Below are 27,699 nucleotides of genomic sequence, written 5' to 3'. Positions count from 1 at the left end.
TCTTCAGTCTGCCACAGGAATCAGTCCTAAAATCATTCCTATGAATCTCCCTACACTGATTTCCCAGAGAAGTGCAATGTCACCCTCATTCTCAGGTCAGTTTGGATGCTTTGTGGTCCCAAACAAAGATTCATAACAATCTGTAAATATCCACAAATCTGACTGCCAACCTGCCAATGCAGGAGATGTGGGTTCGATCCTTGGGTTTGGAAGATCCCTGGAGAATGAAATGGCTACCCACTCTAGTATTCTTGCCTGAAAAATTCCATGAACAGAGGAGCCTAGAGGGCTCTGGTTCATGGCATTGCAAAAGAGTTGGACACAAATTAGCGACTAAATAACAAACAATCCACATTTTTTAAAAAATGGTTTTTACAGTCTAGAAACTTAGAAATTAGTGGGAAAGATCATACACATGACTTAGAAATTAGTGGGAAAGATCATACAAATTGTAAGATAACTACATAACAATGTTTATGATCTTTCCCACTAATTTCTAAGTTTCTAGCCTACAGAAACCATTTAGGTATACATTTGAAGATGTATACCTAAGCCAGCCATATTATTACTAACAATTAATAGTTGTTATTTGCTGAATATACAGTATACACCAGGCACCTTGTTTTACATAAGAAAATTGAAGTACGATACTTTACACAAGGTCACAGGTACTAATAATGTCACAATTTGAGCTTTAATCTTATAACTACCCACCATATGGCCATGCCTTTATAAAGGGAAATGTATCAGTTAATTTCTGGAATTAAATACACTCAAATAACATATTCTAAGAGATAAAATATGTTTCTTCTAACCCCATTTCTGTCTTCAATAATCTTAATGTTGTGGACCCATTATCTCATTGCTCAATTTTCCATCCTATAAATTATTTATAAAGCTCCTTGCAGCTCAGAATTTATTCACTAGAATAAAATCACCTTTATGTATACATTTATTTTTTACTTTTCTCCCCTTTAATTCTCTGATAAATGATAACATTTTGATCTCACTAAAAAAAAAAATACTTCAGTAAGATGTTTTATCAGCTTAGGGCTTACAGTAACCTTTTTCTTCTCATTAAAACTTTGCTGGTTTTTGCTGGTACGAATAGTCAATGGAGGAATACATGCTGAGGCTGAAGCTCCAGTATTTTGGCCACCTGATGCAAAGAGCTGACTCATTGGAAAAGACCCTGATACTGGGAAAGATTGAAGGCTAGGAGGAGAAACGACAGAGGACAAGATGGTTGGATGGCATCACCGACTCAACGGACATGAGTTTGAGCAAGCTCTGGGAGGTAGTGAAGGACAAGGGAACTGGCGTGCTGCGGTCCACGGGGTCACAAACAGTCAGACGTGCCTGAGGGACTGAACAACAGCAAGTATTTGGAGTTAAAAAAAAATACATAGCCACCACCACATCGGATGCTGAAAAGAAATAAAAGTTTAATTGTGGGTTTAGGAATATACTATGATCTACCAGAAAGAACTCTGGAGTTGTGTCTGACTCTTTGTGACCCCATGGACTATAAAGTCCATGGAATTCTCCAGGCCAGAATACTGGAGTGGGTAGACTTTCCCTTCTCCAAGGGATCTTCCCAACCCAGGGATCAAACCCAGGTCTCCTGTATTGAAGGCATATTCTTTAACAGCTGAGCCGCAAGGGAAGACTGGAATCAGAAGATGTGAAAACTTAAATAGTGAAATCTGGCTTCATATCCATAAAGCCAACTTGGTTCCATCAGTCAGTGTTCAGTCAGGGAAACAAAAGCTTGATGAGTATTATGGAAATAGGGATTTATTTATACATATTACACCTTACACAAATATAAAATGAGTTTGGGAAGTGAAGTTCTAGAAGATGAAGGTGAATAATCAGAGGAAGGGTCAGTAACACATATACTTGAACCCCAGTGTAGTGGTGGAGAAGCTGGAGCCAGCAGGGAAATTTGAGAAATCAGGTAGATCCAAAGTGGACCACGGCAGAAGAGATCTCAGACAGTTGTAACGATGTCACCTGGGGCTGTGAGTCAAGCATCCAGCGGTGAGTCTGGACACATTCCTAGCATGGGGGGAGGGAGGCTGGATTCAGAGTAGAAAGAGGACGAGCTGAGAGCTGCTGGACACCTCTGACCCCGAGCATTACCATGTCTAATGCTAATCTGAGAGCTGGGCCACGCTATACTTCCTGCTAATCTGCAAGCGGGACCACACTTTACTTCCTGCTAATCTGAGAGCTACACCACACTTTACTTCCACCAGGTCTCATGCAAAGTCCTCTCTGGGCCAACTCTAACCTGAAACAGTACAAAGAAGAAGATTCTAAGAAATGTAGTTCTCAGATTAACCAAGTTGACATAGCATAATCTAGCTAAAACTTGGGAAAGTCACATAATACATTTATACCTCAGTTTTTTCATCTTTAGTTGGGAATAATGTCCTTTCTTCTGTAGTTCTCACCATTTTGTTATATGAATCCAATTAGAAAGAGTTTGTAAACATATTTTTGTATTGGGCAAGCTTAAGTGCGATACAACTATTAAAGATATGTTTTATTGTTTAATTCAATTTTTATCATACTCAAGATGTTTATTATTTATTCAATAAAAAATTTAGTATAGTCCTCTATTAAAATTCAACTCTCCACCACCCCTGTCCCCAAAATGTCTTTTACTGATTGGTAGTTATCTGTTTACTTCTTTGGATGCAGGACCTAGTTCAGATTCCCTCAAAGTATCTGAGGTCTCTTTAGTCATCTTTTACTGAGAGCAGTCTATCACACACTCATTATTAGTATTAAAAAAAAAAAAAAAACCTGGTCAGTTTTCCTCAGAAATGTCTCTTTATTAATTTATCTGATTATTTCTTTCTGATGAGATTCAAATTACATCTTTTAGACAAGAATGCTAGAAAAATGATACTATGTACTTCCCATTTTATCATATTAAAAGACACAAAAAAGTCATTTTGTCCCATTACTGGTTGGGCTGAGTTTAATAACTTCAAGTTTTGTGAGATTTCTTGGCAACAGAATATGTAGTTATAAAGAAAATTCTTACAAGATATGTCACATAAAGCTGATTTGTGTTGGTTGAAGTGGTCGTGGGGACTTTATTACTACAATATCCCTTTGGTCTTCCCCTTCTAGTGCCTCAGACATTTGTACTACACTGTACTATTTTAGTATACCTGGAAAAATAATGATTTACCAACTGGAGATAAATTTTGTGTATGATTTTATCAAGTAACTTTGCAAGTTAATTTTTTCCATTCTTGGTTGTAGTTTGCTCTCTGAAGTTTATTCCTTTGATATTTTTATATTAACTAAATTAATAAATTCTCGATCACGGATAGTATAATGACAGGCTTAAAGATAGCTCTTCTTTAAGCCAATAGAAAGTTTGTATTCATGAAATCTGAATGATAATGTTTAACTATTTAATTTACATTTTAGATTATAATTGTAATCTTGCCATTATATTTATAAATATACTTTATATTTATAGTTTGGGAATATTCTTCTCATTTTGTCATTCCCCTATTATTTGTTGGAGATGAATGATGCTTTCAGGGCTATAGTAAAGCCTTGCTCTGAAAGAGATTCCACATGGAAGAGATGAATAAGATGTTTAAACAAAATTACCCAAAAAAAGCAACTTAAAAATAATTTGGCCATGAAGCATCTTTTGGCACAAAGTTTATTTTGGTAAATATCTTTATTGGGAAGCAGTTTTATGTACTGGGTAAAATATTGCATTGGGAATCAAAAGACATGAACTCTAGACTTGGATCTAGTAGTTACTTTTCTGAGTGACCTTGGACAAGTGGCCTTACTTTCCCAGTTTTCAGGTACTCAGAAGTAAAATGAGGAGCAAAAGGAGTAAAAAGGAGGGATAAGAAGGATGAAGTCTTTCCAATTCCAAAATCCTTTTTTCCAGTCATTAAAGCATTCCCAAACCATGTATGTATTTTAAAGGAAAAACAAATTAGTGTGGATTGAAAAGAATTTTCTTGAGTCTCCCACGTAAATTTAAGTCCTGCATTTTTTATAGGTATTTCAAAAGTTTTTTCAATTCTTAGTGAAATGTTTTTAATTTCTATGATCCTCTGGTCCCAGATAGAACAGTAGCATATGTGTTGAAATACTAAGGGGAAATTTATTTCTTACAGCGGTTCTGGATTGATCAAGGTAGAAAATAAACACATAGGAAATCTCTTGGCAGATTCTAGCCTCTTAAATTTTTAACCTAGATATCAAACCTACGGCTTTAAGCAGTTTTATTTGTATTTTCAAATAATTTCTCCAACTTGGGAGTTGTATTACTTTTATTTAGACTATGAAGTTTGTTGTGGTTATGCTTTCTAAAACAGAGAAGGAATTGTTTTATTTAACAAAATTTGTATTTTATAATCCTTAAACTGAGATGAAGTATTTCAAGAAGAAAAAGACATGATCTTACAAAGTCCCTCTGTGTCTTCTTCAGGTCTTATAAGGGTCAAGAAATCTCTTGACTTTAATGCAGATTAATGTCAGTCTCCAGAGTCAGATTTTTCCAAGATGAGAAACACCTTGGTGCTGCTAGGTCTAAGAATTCCCAGGATTCCTGCTCCAGAGTGAGTAGTGTTGGGGCTCAGAGAACTACTGTCCTGGAAATGTATAGATTGGCAAAGATTGTTAGAACCAGCTAGCGCTGCCTCCAGGAAGTAATCTGTGGAAATGTCCTATGATCCCACTGCTGGAGGTCCTCCTAATATTGGCCACCACTGAAATGATGAAGGTTCTGTCTTCAATGAAGAAAATATTTGTTATTTTCTATTATGTGCTGTCCTAGGGTAATATTTCCAGAGATGTTTCAGTATAGTCATGTGTGTGTGTGTTCACACATGTCTATACTCGTGTGCAGTGAGGCTAGGGGTAGATAGCAGACAAACAGGCAATTACAGTGCCATGAACATAGTGAGTTCAGGGACAAAGAGAAATATGGCATTAATAGGGGGACCTAACCAATTTTAGGGGACTGGGGAGGCCTCCAAGTGGTGACCTAAGTTGACATTAAAATGGCAAATTAGATTTAGCTAGAGAAATAAGTCAAGTTGGAGGCAGAAGAGTGAATAGCATATGTGAAAGCTTGTAAGTGAGACCCAGTATGTCTCATTAGGTGAACTGCAAGTAGTAAGGTATTGTATTTTATAGAGTATAAAAATATAATGATGGAGTACGATGCTAACAGCAAAGAGGAGAGCCAGACAGCTAGTAATATGTCAGAGACTTAGGACTTAGCCCCCAAGCACAGCCTGTCTTCATGATCTTTTCTCACACTCAATCAATTTTCTTGTCACTCAATGTTTTCATTACCCTGTTCAATAAATATGAGCAACAGCAGTGTGCAGAACATGGTGGGTGAGGCAAATACACACAACTTAATGTTTGTCCTTCAAGAGCTTAACCTCTTTCCTGACTTGATTGTCTTAGCTCAGACTGTAGAGCTCTGTTTTTTAGGTTGGGTAATGAGCCCCTTCTATATGCTCTCCCTGTGCTCTGTGCATACCTTTATCAGACTTCTTATCACAGTAGGTTGTAATGGACTATTCCCTCTTATTAGACTGCCATTTCTAGGAGGGCAGGGACCTCTCTACAATGCTTGGCATATGTCTGGAAAGGAAGCACTTTCTAATAAGTATATGAAAGACACATCAACAAAGATGTCTTTTGTGAATTCAGCAAACACAGTGATTACTATATGGCCATTATTGATCCAGATGCTAGAAATTCAGAGACCAAGTCAATATCCAGAGGTTTATGGTAAAGAATGGCAACATATGACAGTTTCCATGTAAGGTTTTTAATAAAGTAGTATTTTTTAATTTCTTGGATTGTTTCTTGGATGAGATTCATTTCTTTGATCTATTCAACTACAGACTTTTCTGTTTATTTTTTTTAACCTCCAAAGTTATGCAAGAATTTCTATTTTGCATGATGCCAAGCAAATGAAATAAAATATTAGTAAAATAAATGTAAGGCATATCTTATTCCCTCGGCCAATTAATTCTGGAAAAGGATGCTTTATTGCTGTCATAAATAAGTAGTTTGTGGGTTACAAGGACTAAGTACTCTGCCTACAATTTTGATAGTTGCCACTAGGTGAGTAAACTGATTTTTTGTTTGTTTGTTTGTTTGTTTGTTTTAGAAATCACAGGTAAATAACTGTGAACTTATCAGAAAGTATGAGACTTAGTTATATTTTTAGTAAAAAGCTTTTAACTGATGAAAATGACAATATAAAATATTGACTATCCTGTAACTAATACAGTGCTTTTTCTTTGTAGATGATTTATTTATTTTTGAGAACCTTTACTCATTTCAACCATAAGTAGTTACCCATGAAGCTTCCCTGATGGTTCAGTGGCAAATAATCTACCTGCCAGTGCAGGAGACGTGGGTTTGATCCCTGGTGGGAAGATACCCTGGAGAAGGAAATAGCAACTTAACTCCAGTATCCTTTTTTTGAAATTCCCATGGACAGAGAAGCCTGGGGGGATACAGTCCATGGAGTCTCAAAAGAGTTGAACAGAGCTTAGCAACTAAACAAGTATATATGAACATTAAAAGCTCAACTATAAATTCTGTGCTGATAATATAATCATAACAATTAACTCTGCTGTTGCCGCCGCTGCTGCTAAGTCTCTTCAGTCGTGTCCAACTCTGTGCAACCCCATAGATGGCAGCCAACCAGGCTTCCCCGTCCCTGGGATTCTCCAAGCAAGAACATGGAGTGGGTTGCCATTTCGTTCTCCAATGCATGAAAGTGAAAGTGAAGTCAGTCAGTAGTGTCCGACTCTTAGCGACCCCATGGACTGCAGCCTACCAGTAAGAGTACTGGAGTGGGTTGCCATTGCCTTCTCTATATTAATTGAACATTTGTGTGTGTTTAGTTTTTAAGTCGTGTCCAACTATGCAACCCTATAGAACGAGCTCCCCAGGCTTCTCTGTCCATGGGATTTTCCAGGCAAGAATACTGGAATGTTAGTGGAGTGGTTAGCCATTCCCTTCTCCAGGGGATCTTCCCAGCCTAGGGATTGAACTCACGGCTTGTGCTGTGTCTCCTTCATTGCAGGCAGATTCTATTACCACTGAGCCACAGGGGAAGCCCAAAGTGAAAGTGTTAGTGGCTCAGTTGTGTCCGACTCCTTGCTACCCCATGGACTGTAGCCCACCAGGCTCTTCTGTCCATGGAATTCTCCAGGCAAGAATACTGTAGTGGGTAGCCATTCCCTTCTTCAAGGGATATTCCCAACCCAGGTCTCCTGCAGATTCTTTACTGTCTGAGCCAGCAGGAAAGCCCTTTACTTGAGCATTTACTTCATGCCAAATATTTGCAGAATGCTTAGATATGTCTCTTTTGATACTAACATACAAGTGCTTAAACTGTTCTGCTCATTCTCTATTGAAAGAATCAAAAGAAAGAAAGAAAAAGAAAGTGAAGGTGTTCAGTCATGTCTGACTCTTTGCAACCCCATGGACTGTAGCCTACCAGGCTCCTCCATCCATGGGATTCTCCAGGCAAGAATACTTGAGTGGGTTGCCATTTCCTTCTCCAGGGGATCTTCCCAACCCAGGGATAGAACCAAGGTTTCCCGCATTGCGGGCAGACGCTTTATCCTCTGAGCCACCAAGGAAGCTCTAATGAATCAAAAGTACTGTTTAATTACTTGCCCCAGAAACTCAACTAAACACCTGGAGAAAGAATAATTTTAGTCTTATTCATTTTTAGACTGCAAATGAAAAATACTTCATTCTCCTCACATGTGCTTATGATCATTTATAGAGAGAATTTTCCAGATCTGAAGATCAGAAGTCATTATATAAACAATTGGTGTGACAACATTGTTATAAAATAATTATTTTAATTAACTGTGCCTTAAAAATAATGGATGTGTTAAAGAGCAAATGAATAGTTTGTACCTATTTATAATCTGATTTTTAAAATATACCTAGTATTCTTTCTTAGGAGAAGAATTACATTTGAATATGATATGCTTCTTTAATGTCTCCTAACCTAGAGCATATGCTGACAGTTAGAGATGTTAAGTCAATATTTTCTTGGCTTGTTAATAAATAATAATTATGATATACTTGCTGCTGCTGCTAAGTCGCTTCAGTCACGTCTGACTCTGTGCGACCCCGTAGACGGCAGCCCACCAGGCTCCCCCGTCCCGGGATTCTCCAGGCAAGAACACTGGAGTGGGCTGCCATTTCCTTCTCCAATACTTAGTGGTCCAATATTCATAATTATTTTCTTTTTTCTCTTATGTGAATATGGTTTTGCTTTAATTTACATAACTTCACTAAAATTAGTCTCTTAATAGTTGTTACAATTCTTTTGAAATCAGAATCTGCATTCATTCATTCAGTCAGCTGGTCACCCACCAAACATTTACTATGTTGCTATTATTTCCTTGGTACTGGTACTACTCTGTTATTTGCAAAATTTGAGTATGCATATAGTCAACTAAGATGTTTATCTAAAGTGTAGATTTCTGAATCTCACATCCAGAGATTCTGATCCTGGGATAGAACCTACGTATCTCAAGCCTACCAAGTATACCCAGATGATGCTGGCAGAATCAATACTTTAATGACACTGAAAGGAAACATCATCCCTGTTGGTCTTGTGGAATAAATAGATTAAGAGATGGAAGAAAATATGGGTTAGTTGACTTAAAAGTTTCAGCTGCAGTATATTTTAACATGCCCTTTTGATTTATTTGTTTTGTACTGTTTTGGCTTTTGATCAAGGAATTATAGATCTTTTAAAAGTTTTGCTGAAGCTATGCATCTTCTCCCAGAATAAATGAACAAGCACAGATTTTGCTTGCATTTATGTGTGATTCAGCTTCATAATAAGAACCCTTAGAATTAAGCTAAGTTGGGCAATGAAGAAAAGAGGTCAACTTGGCTGAGTTTGAGGATGGATGGGGTACATTGGAGGAGATTGAAGGGGACCAGGAAAAGCTTCCTAGAGGAAATTTTTGGTTATTTGTGAATAATAAGTGTCCACAAAGCTTGTATGGAGGATGGTGGCAGGAGGAGGAAAGTCTTGATATTGTAGCCAGAAGGAGCAATGTGGGCAAAGACCCAGAGGTGGGAGAGAGCCTGCCTTAGTTAGACAAAAGCAAGTATCTTATATGTTGAGGTTTGCTGCACTACAGAAAATGAAGGCCATATTACATGATAAAGAAATGGACTCTATATTACATTAACTGTGGAGAGAAATAAATATACTGATGATTTTGGGTCAACAGAACAATCTGAAGCCTTATTTGCAGAACTTATAACAACACATTGTCCAAGGACAAGAGAACATATTTTCTCTTTGCAAAAATCCTCAGACAGTGTCTCTCAATGGTTTTCAGCATTCTACTCACCCTTTCCTTCTCCTCTGTATTCCTCTACGGAATGCTGGAAAGAAAGTTTCTTGCTGCTCTTTAGACAGAAATAAAAATGAGAACAAAACTACCTCCCTTGAACTTGTTTATGCTAAAAAAAAAAAAAAATGACCAGTTTCAATCATAAGTTTTACAAGATCCTGGCTTAATTTTTGTTAAAAAAGCAAACCCATAAACTCTCTGAGATGGCTGTTGGCCTGGTCTGCTAGGCACCAGAAGAGGTCTGGTCAGTGAGCCACTCACTCAGAACTAACTTTGTCAGCCACACATGATGCCAAATTGAAATAAGTTTAAGGGACTGTTTATGTTCTTTACAGGGGTCTCAGTGCCATGTAATTCACTTGGCACTCATTTTTTTAATGTATCCTTAGAAAAGGGAGGAATACTAGAAGAACATTATTTTTCTTTAGAACTAAAAACAGAGAATCGCTGTAGTATGTATTTCTGAACTTTGAGAAATGGGATTTCATTGTTACAGCTTTCAGGAAAATACATTTTTGTACATGTACAGATTAGAGTGTACTCTGTCAGCACTGTGCAAAAGCACTCAGAGATAACAGAGTGCGAGTTTACCATTTTGTTTTTAATGGAGAAAGAATTTATCATAAATTTTCAACAAATACAGTCATCTAACTGAGAAAAACTGATCAACTCATTTTATTATATTAACATTTGTAAGTCAAGAATTCTCCAAGTGAGGCTTCAACAATACATGAACCAAGAACTTCCAAATGTTCAAGCTGGATTTAGAAAAGGCAGAGGAACAAGATATCAAATTGTCAATATCCGTTGCATTATAGAAAAAGCAAGAGAATTCCAGAAGAACATCTAATTCTGCTTCACTGACTATGCTAAATCCTTTGATCTTGTGGATCACAACAAACTGTGGAACATTCTTAAAATGATGGGAATTCCAGACCACCTTACCTGCTTCCTGAGAAATCTGTATGCAGGTCAAGAAGCACCAGTTAGAACTAGACATGGAACAATGGACTGGTTCCAAATTGGGAAAGGAGTATGACAAGGCTGTATATTGTCACCCTGCTTATTTAACTTATATGCAGAGTACATCACGAGAGATATGGGACTGGATGAAGCACAAGCTGGAATCAAGATTGCCAGGAGAAATATCAATAATCTCAGATATGCAGATGACACCACCTTTATGGCAGAAAGTGAAGAGGAACTAAAGAGCCTCTTGATGAAAGTGAAAGAGGAGAGTCAAAAAGTTGGCTTAAAACTCAACATTCAGAAAACTAAGATCATGGCATCCAGTCCCATCACTTCATGGCAAATAGATGTGGAAACGTGGAAACATTGACAGACTTTATCTTCTTGGGCTCCAAAATTACTGCAGATGGCAACTGCAGTCATGAAATTAAAAGATGCTTGCTCCTTGGAAGAAAAGTTATGACCAACCTAAATATCATATTAAAAAGTAGAGACATTACTTTGCCAACAAAGGCCCATCTAGTCAAAGCTATGGTTTTTCCAGTAGCCATGTATGGATATGAGAGTTGGACCATAAAGAAAGCTGAGTGCCAAAGAATTGGTGCTTTTGAACTGTGGTGTTGGAGAAGACTCTTGAGAGTCCCTGGGACTGCAAGGAGGTCCAACCAGTCCATCCTAAAGGAGATCAGTCCTGGGTGTTCATTGGAAGGCCTGATATTGAAGCTGAAACTCCAATACATTGGCCACCTGATGCGAAGAATTGACTCATTGGAAATGACCCTGATGCTGGAAAGTTAGAAGACAGGAGGAGAAGGGGACGACAGAGGATGAGATGGTTGGATGGCATCACCAACTCGATAGACATGAGTTTGAGCAAGCTCTGGATTTGGTGATGGACAGGGAAGCCCTGTGTGCTGCAGTCCATGGGGTCACAAAGAGTCAGAGACGACTGAACGACTGAACTGAACTGAAGTCAAGAAAGGGACATTAAAAATCTGTGTTGTCAAAACTTAGATGAAAAATGAGTGTACAATTTAAATATGTACAATGAAAACTAATACTATATTGCTGCTGCTGCTGCTGCTAAGTCGCTTCAGTCATGCCCGACTCTGTGCAACCCTGGAGATGGAAGCCCACCAGGCTCCCCCATCCTTGGGATTCTCCAGGCAAGAACACTGGAGTGGGTTGCCATTTCCTTCTCCAAAGAATAAAAGTGAAAAGTGAAAGGGAAGTCACTCAGTCGTGTTCGACTCTTAGCGACCCCATGGACTACAGCCTACCAGGCTCCTCCAGTCATAATAGAACCAGGGAATAAATGAAACTGGCTTCTCTGAAGTTTCTCATTATTTGGGGCTGAAATTTTCTGTAATTCTGGAAATGCTTCTTTCTTAATCACAGCACAGATTTCCATGACCCTTGCTATCTCAGGCATTTTTCACACTTGCACATCTTCCACTGATCATGTTAAAGAAATGCATCGAATTACATATCTGCATCAGGACATCTGAGGCTTACGAAGCAAATAAGATAAGATACTCCTTCTTAAATGATGGTTAGAGTAATACACTAACGCCATTACAATACACCATGGGGTTGCAAATAGACAAGACTGAACGACTAAACTGAACTGAACTAATACACTACACAAATTCTGGTGATTTACCAGTGATACAGTTCCATTTGCGAACAGATAATGCCAACTTAAAAAGACAGTGTCATGAAGGAAGATTTCAGAAAGTAGAAATGATAAAGTATAGGTTGGAATGGGTGATATTTTCAGGGATTTTTCCAAGTATCAATTATAAGTAAAGAAAGGAAAAAATGTATATATTGGATTCAGCCAATAAAGCACACTTGCAAGAAAAACATAGGATTCTCAAAAGATTATAATATTAATTTATTAAAGAATAAATGTTTGAATTCAGTTCAGTTCAGTCGCTCAGTTGTGTCCGACTGTTTGCACCTCCATGAACCGCAGCACGCCAGGCCTCCCTGTCTGTCATCAACTCCCAGAGTTCACCCAAACTCATGTCCGTTGAGTTGGTGATAACATCCAACCATCTCATCCTCTGTTGTCCCCTTCTCCTTCTGCCTCAATCTTTCCCAGCATCAATGAACACCCAGGAGTGATCTCCTTTAGGATGGACTAGCTGGATCTCCTTGCAGTCCAAGGGACTCTCAAGAGTCTTCTCCAACACCACAGTTCAAAACCATCAATCCTTCAGCACTTAGCTTTCTTTATAGTCCAACTCTCACATCCATACATGACTACTGGAAAAACCATAGCCTTGACTGGGACGGACCTTTGAATTAAAGGATTATTATTCAGGCCTCTGGGTTCAAAATAATGTAGACCTTAACTTAAGTGGTCATCAAAGCAACTCTGTTTTCTTATTTTTTTGTGCTTAGTATTCTGCTTGCTCTGTATAAAAATGAGAAAAACTTTCAAAGGAAATGGGGCCTATTAATTTGAGAAAACTGGCCTTTTCTCATCTATTATTTCTCCAGCTTATTGCCTACATATGTGTCTTATTTAGCCGCACGTCTATCGCACTATTTTTGTCACTTTCAGTATGCTTATGCATATGTATCAATGTCATATACATTTTGCTTGTTTAATTTAGACTTTTTTTGTTTAGCTAATGTTTACTGTGCTTCTCTGTTGTTTATAGTTATTGGTTAGGGAAGTTTGATTTCTTTGTTTAATTTTTTGTTAAAATTGATAAGTACTCTACATGCAACAATCTTTCCAAGACTTTTATATATATTGAGTTATATATTTTGAGCTCAGTTTCTCAGTTGCATCCAACTCTTCACAACGCCATGGACTATAGCCTTCCAGGCTCCTCTGTCCATGGAATTTTGCAGGCAAGAATACCAGAGTGGGTTGCCATTTCCTTCTCCAGGGAATCTTCCCAACCCAAGGATCAAACCTGCATCTCTTGCACATCCTGCATTGGCAGGCAGATTCTTTTCCACTTCGCCACTGGGGAAGCCCCTTTATATGTATTACTTCATTTATTTGTCACAACAGTATTAGAAGGACACTACTATTATTAGATTCATTTTGTAGAGGAACAACCGAGGATCAGAAAGGATAAGAGCTACAGTGCATACCCAGACGATTAAGCTCCCAACTCTGTTCTGTTATCTCTTGTGGTCTATAGACACTCATATGCAAATGTACATACCACAGTCCTACTCATCAGAAGCTAATGTTTTATGTGTTTATTTTTTGTGGGCAGTGGGTAGATGAAAGAAGGAAAAATTTTAGTTAACGACTTTATTGCCAATTATTTTCTTCATTCATACTTACTCTGTACCCAAACACCTATATCTTGTTGATATTTATATCTTTAAGTATCTCTCAATCTCTATCTTATCCTTAATTTGAAAGATGGTTGATTTTAGACTTGGGAGCAAAGGATCGGTTCAGTAAAGTTTTGGTCATTTATAAGTCCAATATGTGCTTGCACAATCCTGCACAATCTCTTTATTTAAAGGGAATAAAATGTTCATCTTGATGCTATTTTGAAAAGAAATAGAAAACATTGTTTAACTAGAGATAAGTTTACTATATTAGGAATGGCTAATATAGAACTCAAGTCTTCTTTGTGCTAAGATAAAATTTATATTCTTGTCTTTATCTCAAGACTTCCAGCCTTAGTAATTCTCATTGTAGAACTCTATACTTAACAAAAAGACCAATATATAAAAACAAAATAAGTAATTTTCAGCTTCAAATACTAATAGAAATGAAAAAAGGAATAAAAATCTATCTTAAGTGCTTAGTATCTAAATAAGTTCTTTGCCTGCCTTTTCACTCGACATTCCCAACACATTCAAAGGATGAGTCCCATTTATATCTTACTTTTTTTATCTTAAGTTACTTCACTTTAATTATGCTATGAATTTCACACCCCTTTTATTGAAAATACCCTCCTCATCCCTCTCGCAAAGTCCACGTCCTCCATAGATTGCAAAGCTAATTTTTTCCACCAAACTTTTTGAACACTTTGGCATCTTTTGATTTTTTTTCCCTTACCTTCTTTCATACATACTAATCATTGTATACCTCTCTACGACCTCTTCATGACACCAAATAAACGCCTCATCTTGCTGGAAGTCTACGCAAAGGCAAACACTGGTTTCTCTCTGTATAGACTGACAAGAGAAATATTGTCTTTACTTTCAGCAAAAGACGTTACCTATATCATTTAAACTCAGTGCTAAAAGACATGTTCTGGTATCACTCTTTGCTGGTGCCCAGCCCTTTCAGTAGGGTGGGGGCAGGGCAGGGAGGGTGGTTAAAGCAGAGACAGCCCTGGAGCAGCAACCAGAAGACATAACAGTGTTGGGAAACTCTGTCAAATTGAGTCATTGCTACCAGGCTCTGAAAGAGAACTGTGGGGGTTATTTTGCATTTTCTTCAAGTGATTATGAAAAAGACAAACTAGTTCCATATGGTGGCAGGGAGAGAACTCAGAGCCAAAATAAAAATCTGCTCAGCTTGTCAGTACGTAAGACCTTAAAGTTCAGATATCTAAGAGCCTGTCTACTGTTTAAAGGCGCTGAGGCCAAACTTCAATTTGTCATACATACAACTCCCACTGCCTTGGATAATGAAAGAGACCCTCCCCTCGTCCCCGCCCCACCTCCCCCCCGCCGACAGAACAGTGAAGATGTAAAAACGTGAGAGGTATGACGGTCCCTTAGGTCGACAAAGTCAGTGAGAAACTGGACGCATGGTATTGGGCTGCTTATTTTAAAGAAAAGAACATTATAGAATCACTTACATGATACAGCTGTATATTTTGAAACCTACTTCTCCATAATAGAAAGCACTATTGTCCTACATTCATTAGGAAATATGATTTAGTCTTTCTAGTTATTGAAACTTCTGTAAGCGAAAGAAAAAGTATATTTTCAACAAGAATGACTAGAAAATCATGACTAATTTCAGTATGAATGTTTCATTTTCCCTTCAGATGCTAACTGAAAAAATAAAAATACTGACATTCTTTACAGTCACTGACCAAGTGGTACTCATATTTTTTTCCCTTAATTAGGGAAAATAGGTTTAAAAGGATAAATGCCATGATTTTATTTTGTGTCTGCCTTTTTGGTCACAACTAATGGTGTTCTTTGGGGGTTTTGTGCTATTGTTATTTTTTGTTGGTTGTTGTTGTTTTAGCATCCTTCATATTTCAGTTCCTAAGCCAAATTCTTTGCTCTGAAATAACATTTGTTTTTTATCTCCTAACACATCATCCTTCATGTAAGCCCCATCTACACTGGCTGAACACAAGAAATAAATGTCCAAGATTCTATAGTGTTATTTTGGGGGAAGCATTCTCTCCAGTGACTCACACTTTAAGTCCTTTTCAGCAGAGTCAGACGCAAGGCTGACTTTGGCCCTTCTGTATATTGACTTTTCTTTTGTAAAGTGACATTCCATTAGCAGAATAGAGAAAGTCATGGATAGTTAATTATACATAAAGCTTTTAGAAATTAACCAGAACCTCTAATAAAAAGAACCACATAAATATTCTGGTTGAGGCTCAATTCAAATAAGTATTCTTATCTAACTAGAAAAAAATACTTGGCATTAGTGAATGGCCAGCACTTAGTCTGGCCCTATCAAATAACCAACTATGATTGTTAGCTTTGGGTTAATAATTGCTATTCTGTGCTAGCTAAATAGCTGCTAAGAACAAATGAGCCCCTTAACTGTGAAGAGACCTATCCTTAATTATGCCATTACTCCCAGAATCCTTGTGGGATTCTGCAGAAGCACACTTGTCCTCATTTGTAAATATCTTAAAAGAGTGTTGAAAAATTTATATTTAAGAAATACCATCTCTATTTCCCAGTGCAAGAGAACAACTCTTGCTTAGAAGCATATAAGCAGTCCCCTGCAACATGTTAAGGATATAAACATAGAGGGGATGAATACTCCTGTATATAAATTACAAGTTCTGCTCAGACTTGTATGATGAAAAATCCACTGTTCCTAAAAATATTGCTCTCTTCTGTTATGTTTTACTGAGATATAATTGGCATATAACATTATATTAGTTTCAGGTGTAAGCAAAATGATTTAATATATGCCTATATGTATATATTGCAAAATAATCACCACAATAAGCCCAGTTAACACCCATCACCATACATAGTTAAATTTTGTTTTCTTGAGATGAAAACTTTTAAGATATATTCTCCTGGGAACTTGCTAGTATAAAATACAGTATTATTAACTATAATCACCATACCATACATTGCATCCCAAAGATTTGTTTATTTTGTAACTGGAAGTTCCTACTTTTTTGACTCCCTGCCCCTCTTTTGCCAACCCCTCACTTCTCCTTTTAAATCACTGCAGCCACGTATGTCCCAGTCTTTGCAGTATACTATCTTGGGACTTCCCTGTGCTTCTGCTTCTTGTTTTTAAGATCCCTGGACTGGGCAGGCCCTTAAGAAAATATTTTACACCTTATTTTGCTTTTTGTTTTTGAAATAATTTTAGCTAAAGAATTTACCATAAACATTTTTATATTTTGAATGTTCTCTGATATCAGTTGGCTATGCACACAATACAAATGAGTCATTCAATAACACAGAAGAACTAATGAGAACTGAGACCTAAGTTCTCTTCCTTTATTCTGCCTGCACAATATATCAGACATGTTTTCATATCCTGGAGTCTCTGAGAATATGAGAACAAAAACAGAATTGGAAAGATCAAAAGAAGCATACGTGTGTGCATTTTTAAATTATTCAGTTGGTTGACAAGGAAGTAGGATTTTGAGTACCTGGCTAAATAAGATGCAAAAGCTGTCTTTCTGAAAATATGGGCCAGGCATATTTTAGTTATTAGAGCTATTTTTATTTGGATTTGATTTTACTTGCTACCTTCAGCCAATTGAAAATTAATTATATAAATCATTAGTTCACATTCATAATTTATTTATTCAGTAAATATTGAGCTTTTCTTCAGTATCAGATGCTGTTTATTCTAGATTCTGGTGATTCAGTTGTGTAAGATACATCAGACACATCTTATGCCTCAAGGAGCTTTCAATTTATTATGAGAGAAGACAAGTTAAGAAAAGGCAACTAAAATATAGCACAGTTAAGTTTCATCATAGAGGTATCCATCTGATGTTCTTTGAGATTATACTAGAAATAAATCTTCAAAGATGAGTAGGGGTTCAGCAGATAGAAATTCTAGGCCTTCCAGGAAGAGAGCACAGAGAAATGAGAATATGATGCTTTGAGGGAGCAAGTGTTTGGTAAGCCTGGAGCATTATGTATGTGTGCATGAAATAAGAGATGGGCGGTGTGGGGTTGGTGTGGGAGAAAGTGGAGGAGGGCTAGATCTTCAAAGTCCTTATAAACCACAATAAGAAACTTGGACTGTACCTTTCATGTGTTGGGAGAACAACTGAGGGCTTTTAACCAGAGCAGAGGAATTACAATGAGAGGCATGTTTTGCATGAGCCACATGGAGAATGATTTTCAGGAGAAGGAGAAGGATCAGGGCTCAAGACATCGAGACCAGTTGTAAGATTTTTATCAGTAATACAAAGAAGAGCTAACAGGACTGTAAGACTGACCTTCAGGTCTTGATTAAGTGGATCTAGAAAAATGTCTCCTTTTACCCACAGATCCTAACATCCATTGTTGATGAGCTGCATGCTGGTGCAGGTCATAACAAAACAACATTATAGATATTTATTCTACAGTTTATTCTAACCCTAACATATATACTTGCATGTATGTTTAGAGATATATAAAGACACTCTTAAACTTGTGACAATTGATGATATACTCATAGGATAGCTTCCAAATGATGTTGAAGAAGAATATGTAGTGGTATGGAAACATAGTTATAAAATCATGTATGAAAAATGTGTTGTTCAAAAACATTATTTTATTTTCATTTGTGTTTATATGAGAAGAAACTTTAAAGGGTACAAAACTGACATAAGTGATTACTTCTGGAGTGTAGTTGAGATGAGCCTGTGGGCAGAAACTTTGCTCCCATTGTTCAAAATTGCTTATAGAATATAATCAGGTATTAATGTATGCATGCATGCTCATTCACTTCAGTCCTGTCCAACATTTTGCAACTCTATGGACTGTAGCCCACCAGGCACCTCTGAGAATGGGATTCTCCAGACAAGAATACTTGAATGAGCTGCCATACCCTCCTCTGAGAAATCTTCCCAACCTGGAGATGGAACCTGTGTCTCCTTCATTAGATATAAATAATATTTTCTATTTGGAGAGGAAAAAAAACAAGGAAAAGACTAAGTGTATGTAAACCATAATGTCAAGAGTAATTCTTTTTGCTTTTCTCTATTTCCCAATTTCTAATTGTGCATTCCCATTGCCTTGGTAACACAAAGAAACCCTTGCAAATGATGAGGCTTAAATTACAACCCTCATATAAAAGTATTAGGGCTTCCCAAATGGTGCTAGCGGTAAAGAATCCACCTGCCAATGCAGGAGACATAAGAGACACAGGTTTGATCCCTTGGTCTGGAAGATCCCCTGGAGGAGGGCATGGCAACCCACTCTCGTATTCTTGCCTGGAGAATCTCATGGAGAGAGGAGCCTTGTGGGCTATAGTCCATGTGGTCACAAAGAGTTCGACACTACTGAGGCAACTTAAAAGCAATATTAAAAAGTAAGAGACATTACTTTGCCAACAAAGGTCCATCTAGTCAAGGCTATGGTTTTTCCAGTGGTCATGTATGGATGTGAGAGTTGGACTATAAAGAAAGCTGAGTGCCGAAGAATTGATGCTTTTGAATGTGGTGTTGGAGAAGACTCTTGAGAGTCCCTTGGACTGCAAGGAGATCCAACCAGTCCATCCTAAAGGAAATCAGTCCTGAATATTCATTAGAGGACTGATTCTGAATCTGAAACTCCAATACTTTGGCCACTTGATATAAAGAGCTGACTCACTGGAAAAGACCCTGATGCTGGGAAAGACTGAGAGCAGGAGGAGAAGGGGACAACAGAGGATGAGATGGTTGGATGGCATCACCGACTCAATGGACTTGGGTTTGGGTGAACTCCAGGAGTTGGTGATGGACAGGGAGGCATGCTGTGCTGTGGTTCATGGGGTCACAAAGAGTTGGACACGACTGAGCCACTGAACTGAACTGAACTCTAGCAACTTAGTACAGGCACACATAAAAGTATAAACTATGTTCAGCACATCTAGTCACTCAGTCACTATCAATTTAACATCTGTGCTCACTTATCCACAGAATACAATGTAGAAAATCATTGTGTCCTAGAAAGTCTATCCCCATTAGTGAGCTTAAAGCTACTGCAGGGAAAATGGTTTTGACTTACCTTAAACCAATAAGAAGGAAAGTCATCACAAATTATAGAGAATCCAAGAATCAGAGTGGGAATTAGCATCACTCATCCAAGAGCGCCTGTGAGCTAAATTTACCCACTCCCAGTGGAAAGGGAGATTTCAGGCCAGCAGAGTCATAGCTACTTAATTTTGAAGTCATTCATCCTTGTCCCCAGACTCCGATTCTGTGTTCACCAACCAAGCAACTTTCTGATTATAATTTGGCTTTCTGTGTGAAACTCCCTCTAAGGAGAACATGAGACTGGGCCCCCTATTTTGACTGGAAATGGAGACCGGACATAAGTCTCCCTCCGTTTTTCAAGTTGTGTGTCTGCCTCTGAGAGGCTGAGAAAGTGATCAGTTTAAAACTTCAGACCGTATCTTGAAGGTCTCGTGAAGTCACTCAGGTAACGTGTTCCTAGGACTCCCCTTGGTAACCTCTCACCTTGCTTTCCCCTGGTATGACGCATCTCTACATGGGCTGCCTACAATGTAAAATGCAAATTCCCAGTTGGAAATTCTACAGTTTTGTGTTATGAGTGGCTTTTAGCTTGACATCTCCAGAGTTTTAAAATGTAAGCTTTTATGTGATAATTCAGCATTAGAAGCTTCCTTTAGTGTTCTGTTAGCTACAAGTTCTGTTAATTATTGAAACAACTGAAACTTGAGGAGGGTTTAGTTGTATGTTTCGCTCTTGCTGAAAAGTCTCTGCAGAATGTACTTGTAAACTATTTTGGCACAGTCACACAACTGTTATTTGCTAAAAATATATCACTCTTACAAAATAATAATGGGACAGTACGTGTCCTTAGGTGCAAACACATCATATTTATATGGAAAATATATTTACATATGTATCTTCAAAATATTAACTGATATTTATTATCTGTTTAAGAATCATGTAAAATTTTGGTCAGAGCTGGTCTCAGTCCTAGTAGCATCTCATTCACACAGAGCTTTAATCACCCATTATCTGTACTGTGGGTGGAGAAGGTTCATAAATGAGACTCAGGTGCAAAAGTGGTAACACGCATGGATTTGAAGGGAGTATTGCTAGATGACTTTGATGAGTGAGAACAGAGGGATATTAGGCAGAGTTAGAGAGAGGGGAAGGTCTCAGTCAGAGAAGACTTTGAGTATCAAACACAGGCTACTGACAACCTTAACTGTGTTGAGCCCTGAGGAGCCAGTGAAGGAGCTGAGCAAGTTTGCATTTGTTCAAAGTACCCAGATGGATATGAAGGCAGCGTGTCAGGTCCATAGGAAATGAGCAGATGTGAGGGGACTACATTAGGCAACTACTGTGTTTTGTTCACTAGTTTTTGAATTCTAGACAAATACTTTTCAAAATGTTCTCCTTGGACAGTGTGCAAGAGTAATCTGAGGTGTGAGTTGAAACCATACATTCCTCAGTCCAGTGAGTAGGTCTTTTTCACAGATAACCAGATGATTTGATGTACGGGCAACTGTTGGAGAGCCCATGACCTAGGTTAATGTAAATTTTATATGAGAAATGTTCCTAGAGAGTAAAGCAGGGTTTTGAAGAATGCCATATTTGACGTTAAACAGTTGGGGCTTTGAAATTAATTTTAGGTACACCACCAGAATATAGGTCCCTCAGGGCATGGTGACGTTCCATTTGTTTTATTTAATGATATATCTTAAATGCTGAGAACAATTATTGATACATAGTATGTGCTTAACAAATATTTGTTTAGTGGATACATAATGATTAATGACCCACTCCAGTGTTCTTGCCTGGAGAATCCCAGGGACGGCAGAGCCTGGTGGACTGCAGTCTATGGGGTTGCACAGAGTCGGACACAACTGAAGCGACTTAGCAGCAGCAGCAATGATTAATAAGAACTTGGATTTTATAGTCAACAATTGTCATAAGCCTCTTTGAGCTTAGAATGAAAAATTGGAATGTTGATACCTGAATCACAGATTTACTATAAAAATTAAATAACACCAGGAAAGCATTTAACAAAGTGCTTGTCACAGAGTAAATACCCTTTAGCACATCACCAATATTAATATTAACAAAATGATATAAGCTATAGCAACACTCTATGTACTTTGTTTAGAGATTAATACTTACAGTAATAAAAATAAACCCATTTTCCTTTGGTAGATCTTGCATTATCAGAATGATATAAGTTTGAGTATACATGGTAAAACAAACATCAAGCACACAAGCTGTAGAGAATTTTAAGTTCAGTTCAGTTGCTCCGTCATGTCCGACTCTTTGCGACCCCATGGACTGCAACAAGCCAGGCTTCCCTGTCCATCACCAATTCCTGGAGCTTGCTCAAACTCATGTCCATCAAGTTGGTGATGCCATCCAACCATCTCATCCTCTGTCATCCCCTTCTCCTCCTGCCTTCAACCGTTCCCAGCATCAGGGTCTTTTCCAATGAGTCAGTTCTTCACCTCAGGTGGCCAAAGTATTGGAGCTTCAGCTTCAGCATCAGTCCTTCCAATGAATATTCAGGACTGATTTCCTTTAGGATGGACTGGTTGGATCTCCTTGCTATCTAAGGGACTCTCAAGAGTCTTCTCCAACACCATAGTTCAAAAGCATCAATTCTTCAGCAATCAGCTTTCTTTATAATCCAACTCTCACATCCATACATGACTACTGGAAAAGCCATAGCTTTGACTAGATGGACCTTTGTTGGCAAAGTATTGTCTCTGCTTTTTAATATGCTGCCTAGGTTGGTCATAGCTTTTCTTCCAAAGAGCAAGTGTCTTTTAATTTCATGGCTGGAGTCACCATCTTATTTTGGAGCCCAAAACAATAAAGTCTGTCACTGTTTCCATTTTTTCCCCATCTATTTTCCATGAAGTGATGGGACCGTATGCCATGATCTTAGTTTTCTGAATATTGAACTTGAAGCCAACTTTTTCACTCTGCTCTTTCACTTTCAACAAGAGGCTCTTTAGTTCTTTGCTTCTGCCATAAGGGTGGTGTTATCTGCATATCTGAGTTTATTCATCTTTCTCCCAGCAATCTTGTTTCCAGCTTGTTTTTCATCCAGCCTGGCATTTCACATAGTGTACTCTGCATATAAGTTAAATAAGCAGGATGACAACATACAGCCTTGACGTACTCCTTTCCCAATTTGGAATCAGTCTGTTATTCCATGTCTAGTTCTAACTGTTGCTTCTTGACCTGCATACAGATTTCTCAGGAGGCAGGTAAGAGAGTCTGGGATTCCCATCTCTTTTAGAATTTTCCACAGTTTGTGGTGACCCACACAATCAAAGGCTTTCGTGTAGTTAAAAAGGCAGAAGTAAATGTTTCTCTGGAACTCTTGCTTTTTTGAAGATCCAACAGATGATGGCAATTTGATCTCTGGTTCCTCTGCCTTTTCTAAGTCCAAGTTGAACATCCGGGAGTTCACAGTTCACATACATTGAAGCCTGGCTTAGAGAATTTTGAGTATTACTTTGCTAGCGTGTGAGATAAGTACAATTGTGTGGTAGTTTGAACATTCTTTGGCATTGCCTTTCTTTGGGATTGGAATGAAAACTGACCTTTTCCAGTCCTTCGGCCACTGCTGATTTTTCCATATTTGCTACATGTTGAGTACAGCACTTTAACAGCACCATCTTTCAGGGTTTGAAATAGCTCGACTGGAATTCCATCGCCTCCTCTAGTTATGTTCATAGTGATGCTTCCTAAGGTCCACTTGACTTCTCTACCCACAGGTAGAGAATTTTACTTGTCTGTAAGGTGGAATTTTGCCTCCCTCCCTTCCTTCTTTTTTCCTCCTACCCCGTTCTCTGTCTTTCTTTTGTTCAGAGAGCTTTGATCTTATAAAACAGTCGTTGAAGGGCTGAGTTCAGAGAAGGGAGAAAATGATGAAAAAGCCAAACATTCAGCAAAACCAGTCTTCTGGGTTCTATTATTCTATTGAACGACTTTTCTTTTTTTTTAACTTCAGGTTGTATTTGAAGGGTCACACTGGGACAGCAGGAAAACAGAGCAGCCTGATCTTGCATGGTGCTGATTTCAGCACTAAAGATGCTGATAATGACAACTGCATGTGCAAATGTGCCCTCATGCTAACAGGAGGTAAGTCCTACGGGGCCATTCTCTAAGTTATGTTTCATTGGTTTGAGGCTTGAGGTTTCTTATCTGTGAGAAAAGACTATGATCTTCTGGTCAGGAAACTGAATAGCAAGTCCCTAGAGATCATTTTGTTCTGCCCACTAATTTACCACATGTTCTTGTGCAAGACATTGTTAGCATATTTAGAAGTTTGCCTCCTCCCCAAGCATGTATGGTGGGGGTGTGCTAAGCTTGGTTCTGAATAAATTCTTAAACCTCTTAAAGTCCCCCTTATCCTACTTTCTAAATACTCATAATGATCCCTGTGGTGGAATGAACAACAATTTGAATATTCAGTATACAGAAAAAGCAAAAACCCAAACTTTCTTACAAAATGCTTTACAACTGTGTAATTGATCATTCTATTGAAATGGAGTCAAGAGGGTAGAGAGATGGAGGTAGGTCTAAAGTTTTGCAATTCAAACTAGCTATACCAGTGCTTTTACATTATAAGGTATTGACCTCTGCAAGACATTTAGCTGGTATCAGTTCAGTTCAGTTGCTCGGTTCAGTTGCTCTTTGCAACCCCATGGACTGTAGCACACCAGGCCTCCCTGACTATCACTAACTCCTGAAGCTTGCTCAAACTCATGTCCATCGAGTCAGTGATGCCATCCAGCCATCTCATCCTCTGTCATCCCCTTCTCCTCCTGCCTTCAATCTTTCCCAGCATCAGGGTTTTTTCCAATGATTCAGTTCTTTGCATCAGGTGGCCAAAGTACTGGAGTTTCAGCTTCAGCATCAGTCCTTCCAATGAATATTCAGGACTGATTTCCTTTAGGATGGACTGGTTGGATCTCCAAGGGATTCTCAAGAGTCTCCTCCAACACCACAATTCAGAAGCATCAGTTCTTCAGCACTTAGCTTTCTTTATAATCCAACTCTCACATCCATTCATGACTACTGGAAAAACCACAGCCTTGAGTAGATGGACCTTTGTTGGCAAAGTAATGTCTTTGGTTTTTAATGTGGTGTCTAGGTTAGTCATAAGTTTTCTTCCAAGGAGCAAGCGTCTTTTAATTTCATGACTGCGGTCACCATCTGCAGTGATTTTGGAGCCCAATTTAGCTGGTACAGAAGATACCATTAAAAATATATATCACTGAGTAAGAGAGTTTATCCTCTTTCACTTTTTAAATATTTTTTCTCGCCTTGTGTGTCAAAGAGAAATTCTCAGTTTAGTACTAGCTTATCTATACTTTTTCAGCACTTAATAATTACTCTTCTTAGCAAAGAAGGAGCAAACTCTTCAGCCTCAGTCTCAAGACCCTGGTAAGGCAATAACATCTACCTCAAATTAATTAAAATGTTTGTTTTTTTTTTTGCTGAGTTTTATGTCTCCCTTTTATTATAGAAAGTGGTGCTGATTTCCTCTTTGAAGGAATGATGTAAACTTTGCATTTTAAAAAGGATTCACAATATTTGATATTTAACAAATCATTGATTTCAAGAAAAATATTCATTAAATATTAATAAAAGTTATAAATGGGCCTGGCAAAAACTGCTCGTGAAGTTGATAAATGACTGAGTGAAGTCTAAGAAACAACTGAATTAAAACCTTACGGCAAATGATGCCGCTCACAATTGTTCCAGGCTCTGGCATAAAAGAGTTGGCACCAAGCAAAACTGTAAAGGAAGCTTTGTCCCGGTGTCTCTCTTCTCACAGTTTAGTGTTGTTTCCCTCTCTTAATGGAAGAGTAATCACTCCCACCTTTAACTATTCTTATCCTCTGTTTGTTATCCTATAACAAACTCATGCTAGTAGAGAAAAAACTCTCTAAATCTAACATTTTACTTCTCCAAATATAGTATTACTATCATTATAATTATATATTATTACCTGTTACATATGTGTTGTACTATCTTCCTTGAATCTCAAACCAACTCTATGAAAGACACAGGGAGAGAAACTCGATTGTACGTTTTGTACATAAGGAAAATGAAAGTAATTAAATATTCATCATTTTATCCTTAACATCTAGCTTGGTAGATTGTGGCACATAGGAACTCAATAAAATATGTGTTGCATGAATGAATGAATAACCATCTTGGAACCCTTGAAGTCACTTTCAGATTTTGAAACCAATGAAATGAATTTTTTCTCATTAGTTAACAAAGCATGAAAGAGTATAGAGGCAACATTTTGGAAAAATCTTTCCAACTTCATCACCATACCCAGGCCCTTCATTACTACCACTACCAAATCACATCCCATTTGGATTCCCATCCACTCCACTTATAGTAACATCTTTTCAACATCAGACTGGCCTTATCATTACCAAAGCCAGCTTGTTATGATTCTGCCTCTGTCATATCCTCCTCCTTAAGCTTTAAAAATGCCATTTTGACATCACATTCAAAAGTCTTTTATATGCAATTTTAGCTGTTACAAATTTAGAATATTTTGAAAATGTTACCCACAGGTTAGGTTTTGAACTTTTTTTTTCCTAAAATAAAATACCGCTTTTTATTACCTCCTTGATCCTTTAAGTGAAATTATCAGCAACTTTATACAAGAACAAACAGACTTTGATTGTACTTTTTTTGCCCACTTTAATATAGATGTGCACTTCATTTTCTCCATGTCTGTTTTTACAGATATTTTTTTCTTATCAAATAAATACAACACATGAAAGACCAACAGTAAAATTGTTCAAATGTTTACTTAGAATAGTGTTCCAATATGTTCATATTACTGTCATAATAATGAAAATATTGAGCAAAGCAAAGAGGAAAATGCATCTCTTGGTTAATGATGAGAAAACTACATCGCTCAGTATTGTGATTTTATTTCTGCTTCAGACGATTGAACTTTGTCATGTTCTTTCATCCATAATCATTCTTGGACCTACTTCTTACCCATCAATAAACACATATATTGAAGAGAAGAAATTTCCACTTATTGCTTGGGCTGGAATAGTCTAAGTAAATATGTTTCTGTAATAAACACCACTACCCTATCAAATATCCTTTTAAAAGAATCCAGGTCTTGCAAAGTGATGCACTCTGCAAAACTAATATGTGGAATTTAGATAGCTAAGAACTGGGGTACACAAGGGTGAATGTCAATGACAGTCCAGGTAACTTGAGTATTATCTGAAACTTATGTTCTACTTAACTACCCCCACACCACCACCGCTCTATATTCTCTGCCATGGTTCACCTTAGAAACACTTTTTCCATCTAATGATTTTTCTTCTCCTTTTAAAAGGTGTGTATTTTGACTTATTACATATTTTAAATCATGTCTTAAGCAGATAGATTTCATGCTTTTTGAAACTAATAATTCTTAGTTCTCTGTCATCATCAGTTAAAGCTTTGTTTTATCTTGTTTATTTATATATTTTCCATTGTTTCCTCTAAAAGAAATTAAGGATAAAGTCAGATTTATTGCCTGCTTAACCATCCTAAATAGTTTTCTTCAAGTACATGGAGGGATTTTTGTTGGAGAAGGTGGTATTGTTGTTACCCTATCTATCAACGACTGAAAAACAAGAGATAGGCTTAATTAAAAATAGAAGGTATTTCATCTAGACAGAAAGTAGAACATTTTGTTCTTCCATCTTCCTAACATCTTAACTTCCTTCTATTTACTTAACATAATTTTAAGGAGTAACTGTTAAGAGTCAACACAATTAGAAAAATAAGCAAGACAGAATAGAGCTTGTATTTTCTGAAGAAGACCATCAACAAAAAGTAAACAATAAACACACGACTTCACATTATAGCAAGTTCTGGGGACAAAATATAGCACGTGATCGTTATTGGAGAAGGGAAAAGTGACTTTTGATGGAGTGTCCAGGAATCAA

The 27,699-nt window shown here is 37.6% G+C and overlaps 1 protein-coding gene across 3 annotated transcripts in view; it reads left to right on the top strand.

Annotated features, from left to right (window-relative positions):
• Positions 1-27,699, top strand: part of ANGPT1 (angiopoietin 1) — a 475,361-nt gene that overhangs the window by 436,392 nt on the left and 11,270 nt on the right. For all 3 annotated transcript variants that reach the window (XR_015140625.1, XM_086336288.1, XM_086336291.1), the window contains one exon: positions 23,724-23,854. Coding sequence is in view for 2 of the 3 variants with exons in the window: in XM_086336288.1 (XP_086192414.1) it covers positions 23,724-23,854 (131 nt within the window). In the remaining variant the exon portion in view is untranslated. The remainder of the gene's footprint in view (positions 1-23,723; positions 23,855-27,699) is intronic.

The sequence above is a fragment of the Bos grunniens genome, chromosome 14, assembly GCF_055505025.1.
Source record: "Bos grunniens cultivar Pamir isolate PY7600 chromosome 14, Bosgru_T2T1.0, whole genome shotgun sequence".
In the NCBI taxonomy this organism is placed as follows: Eukaryota; Metazoa; Chordata; class Mammalia; order Artiodactyla; family Bovidae; genus Bos; species Bos grunniens.
The sequence above is the reverse complement of the archived record's forward strand: the minus strand, read 5'-3'. Positions and strand labels throughout refer to the sequence as shown.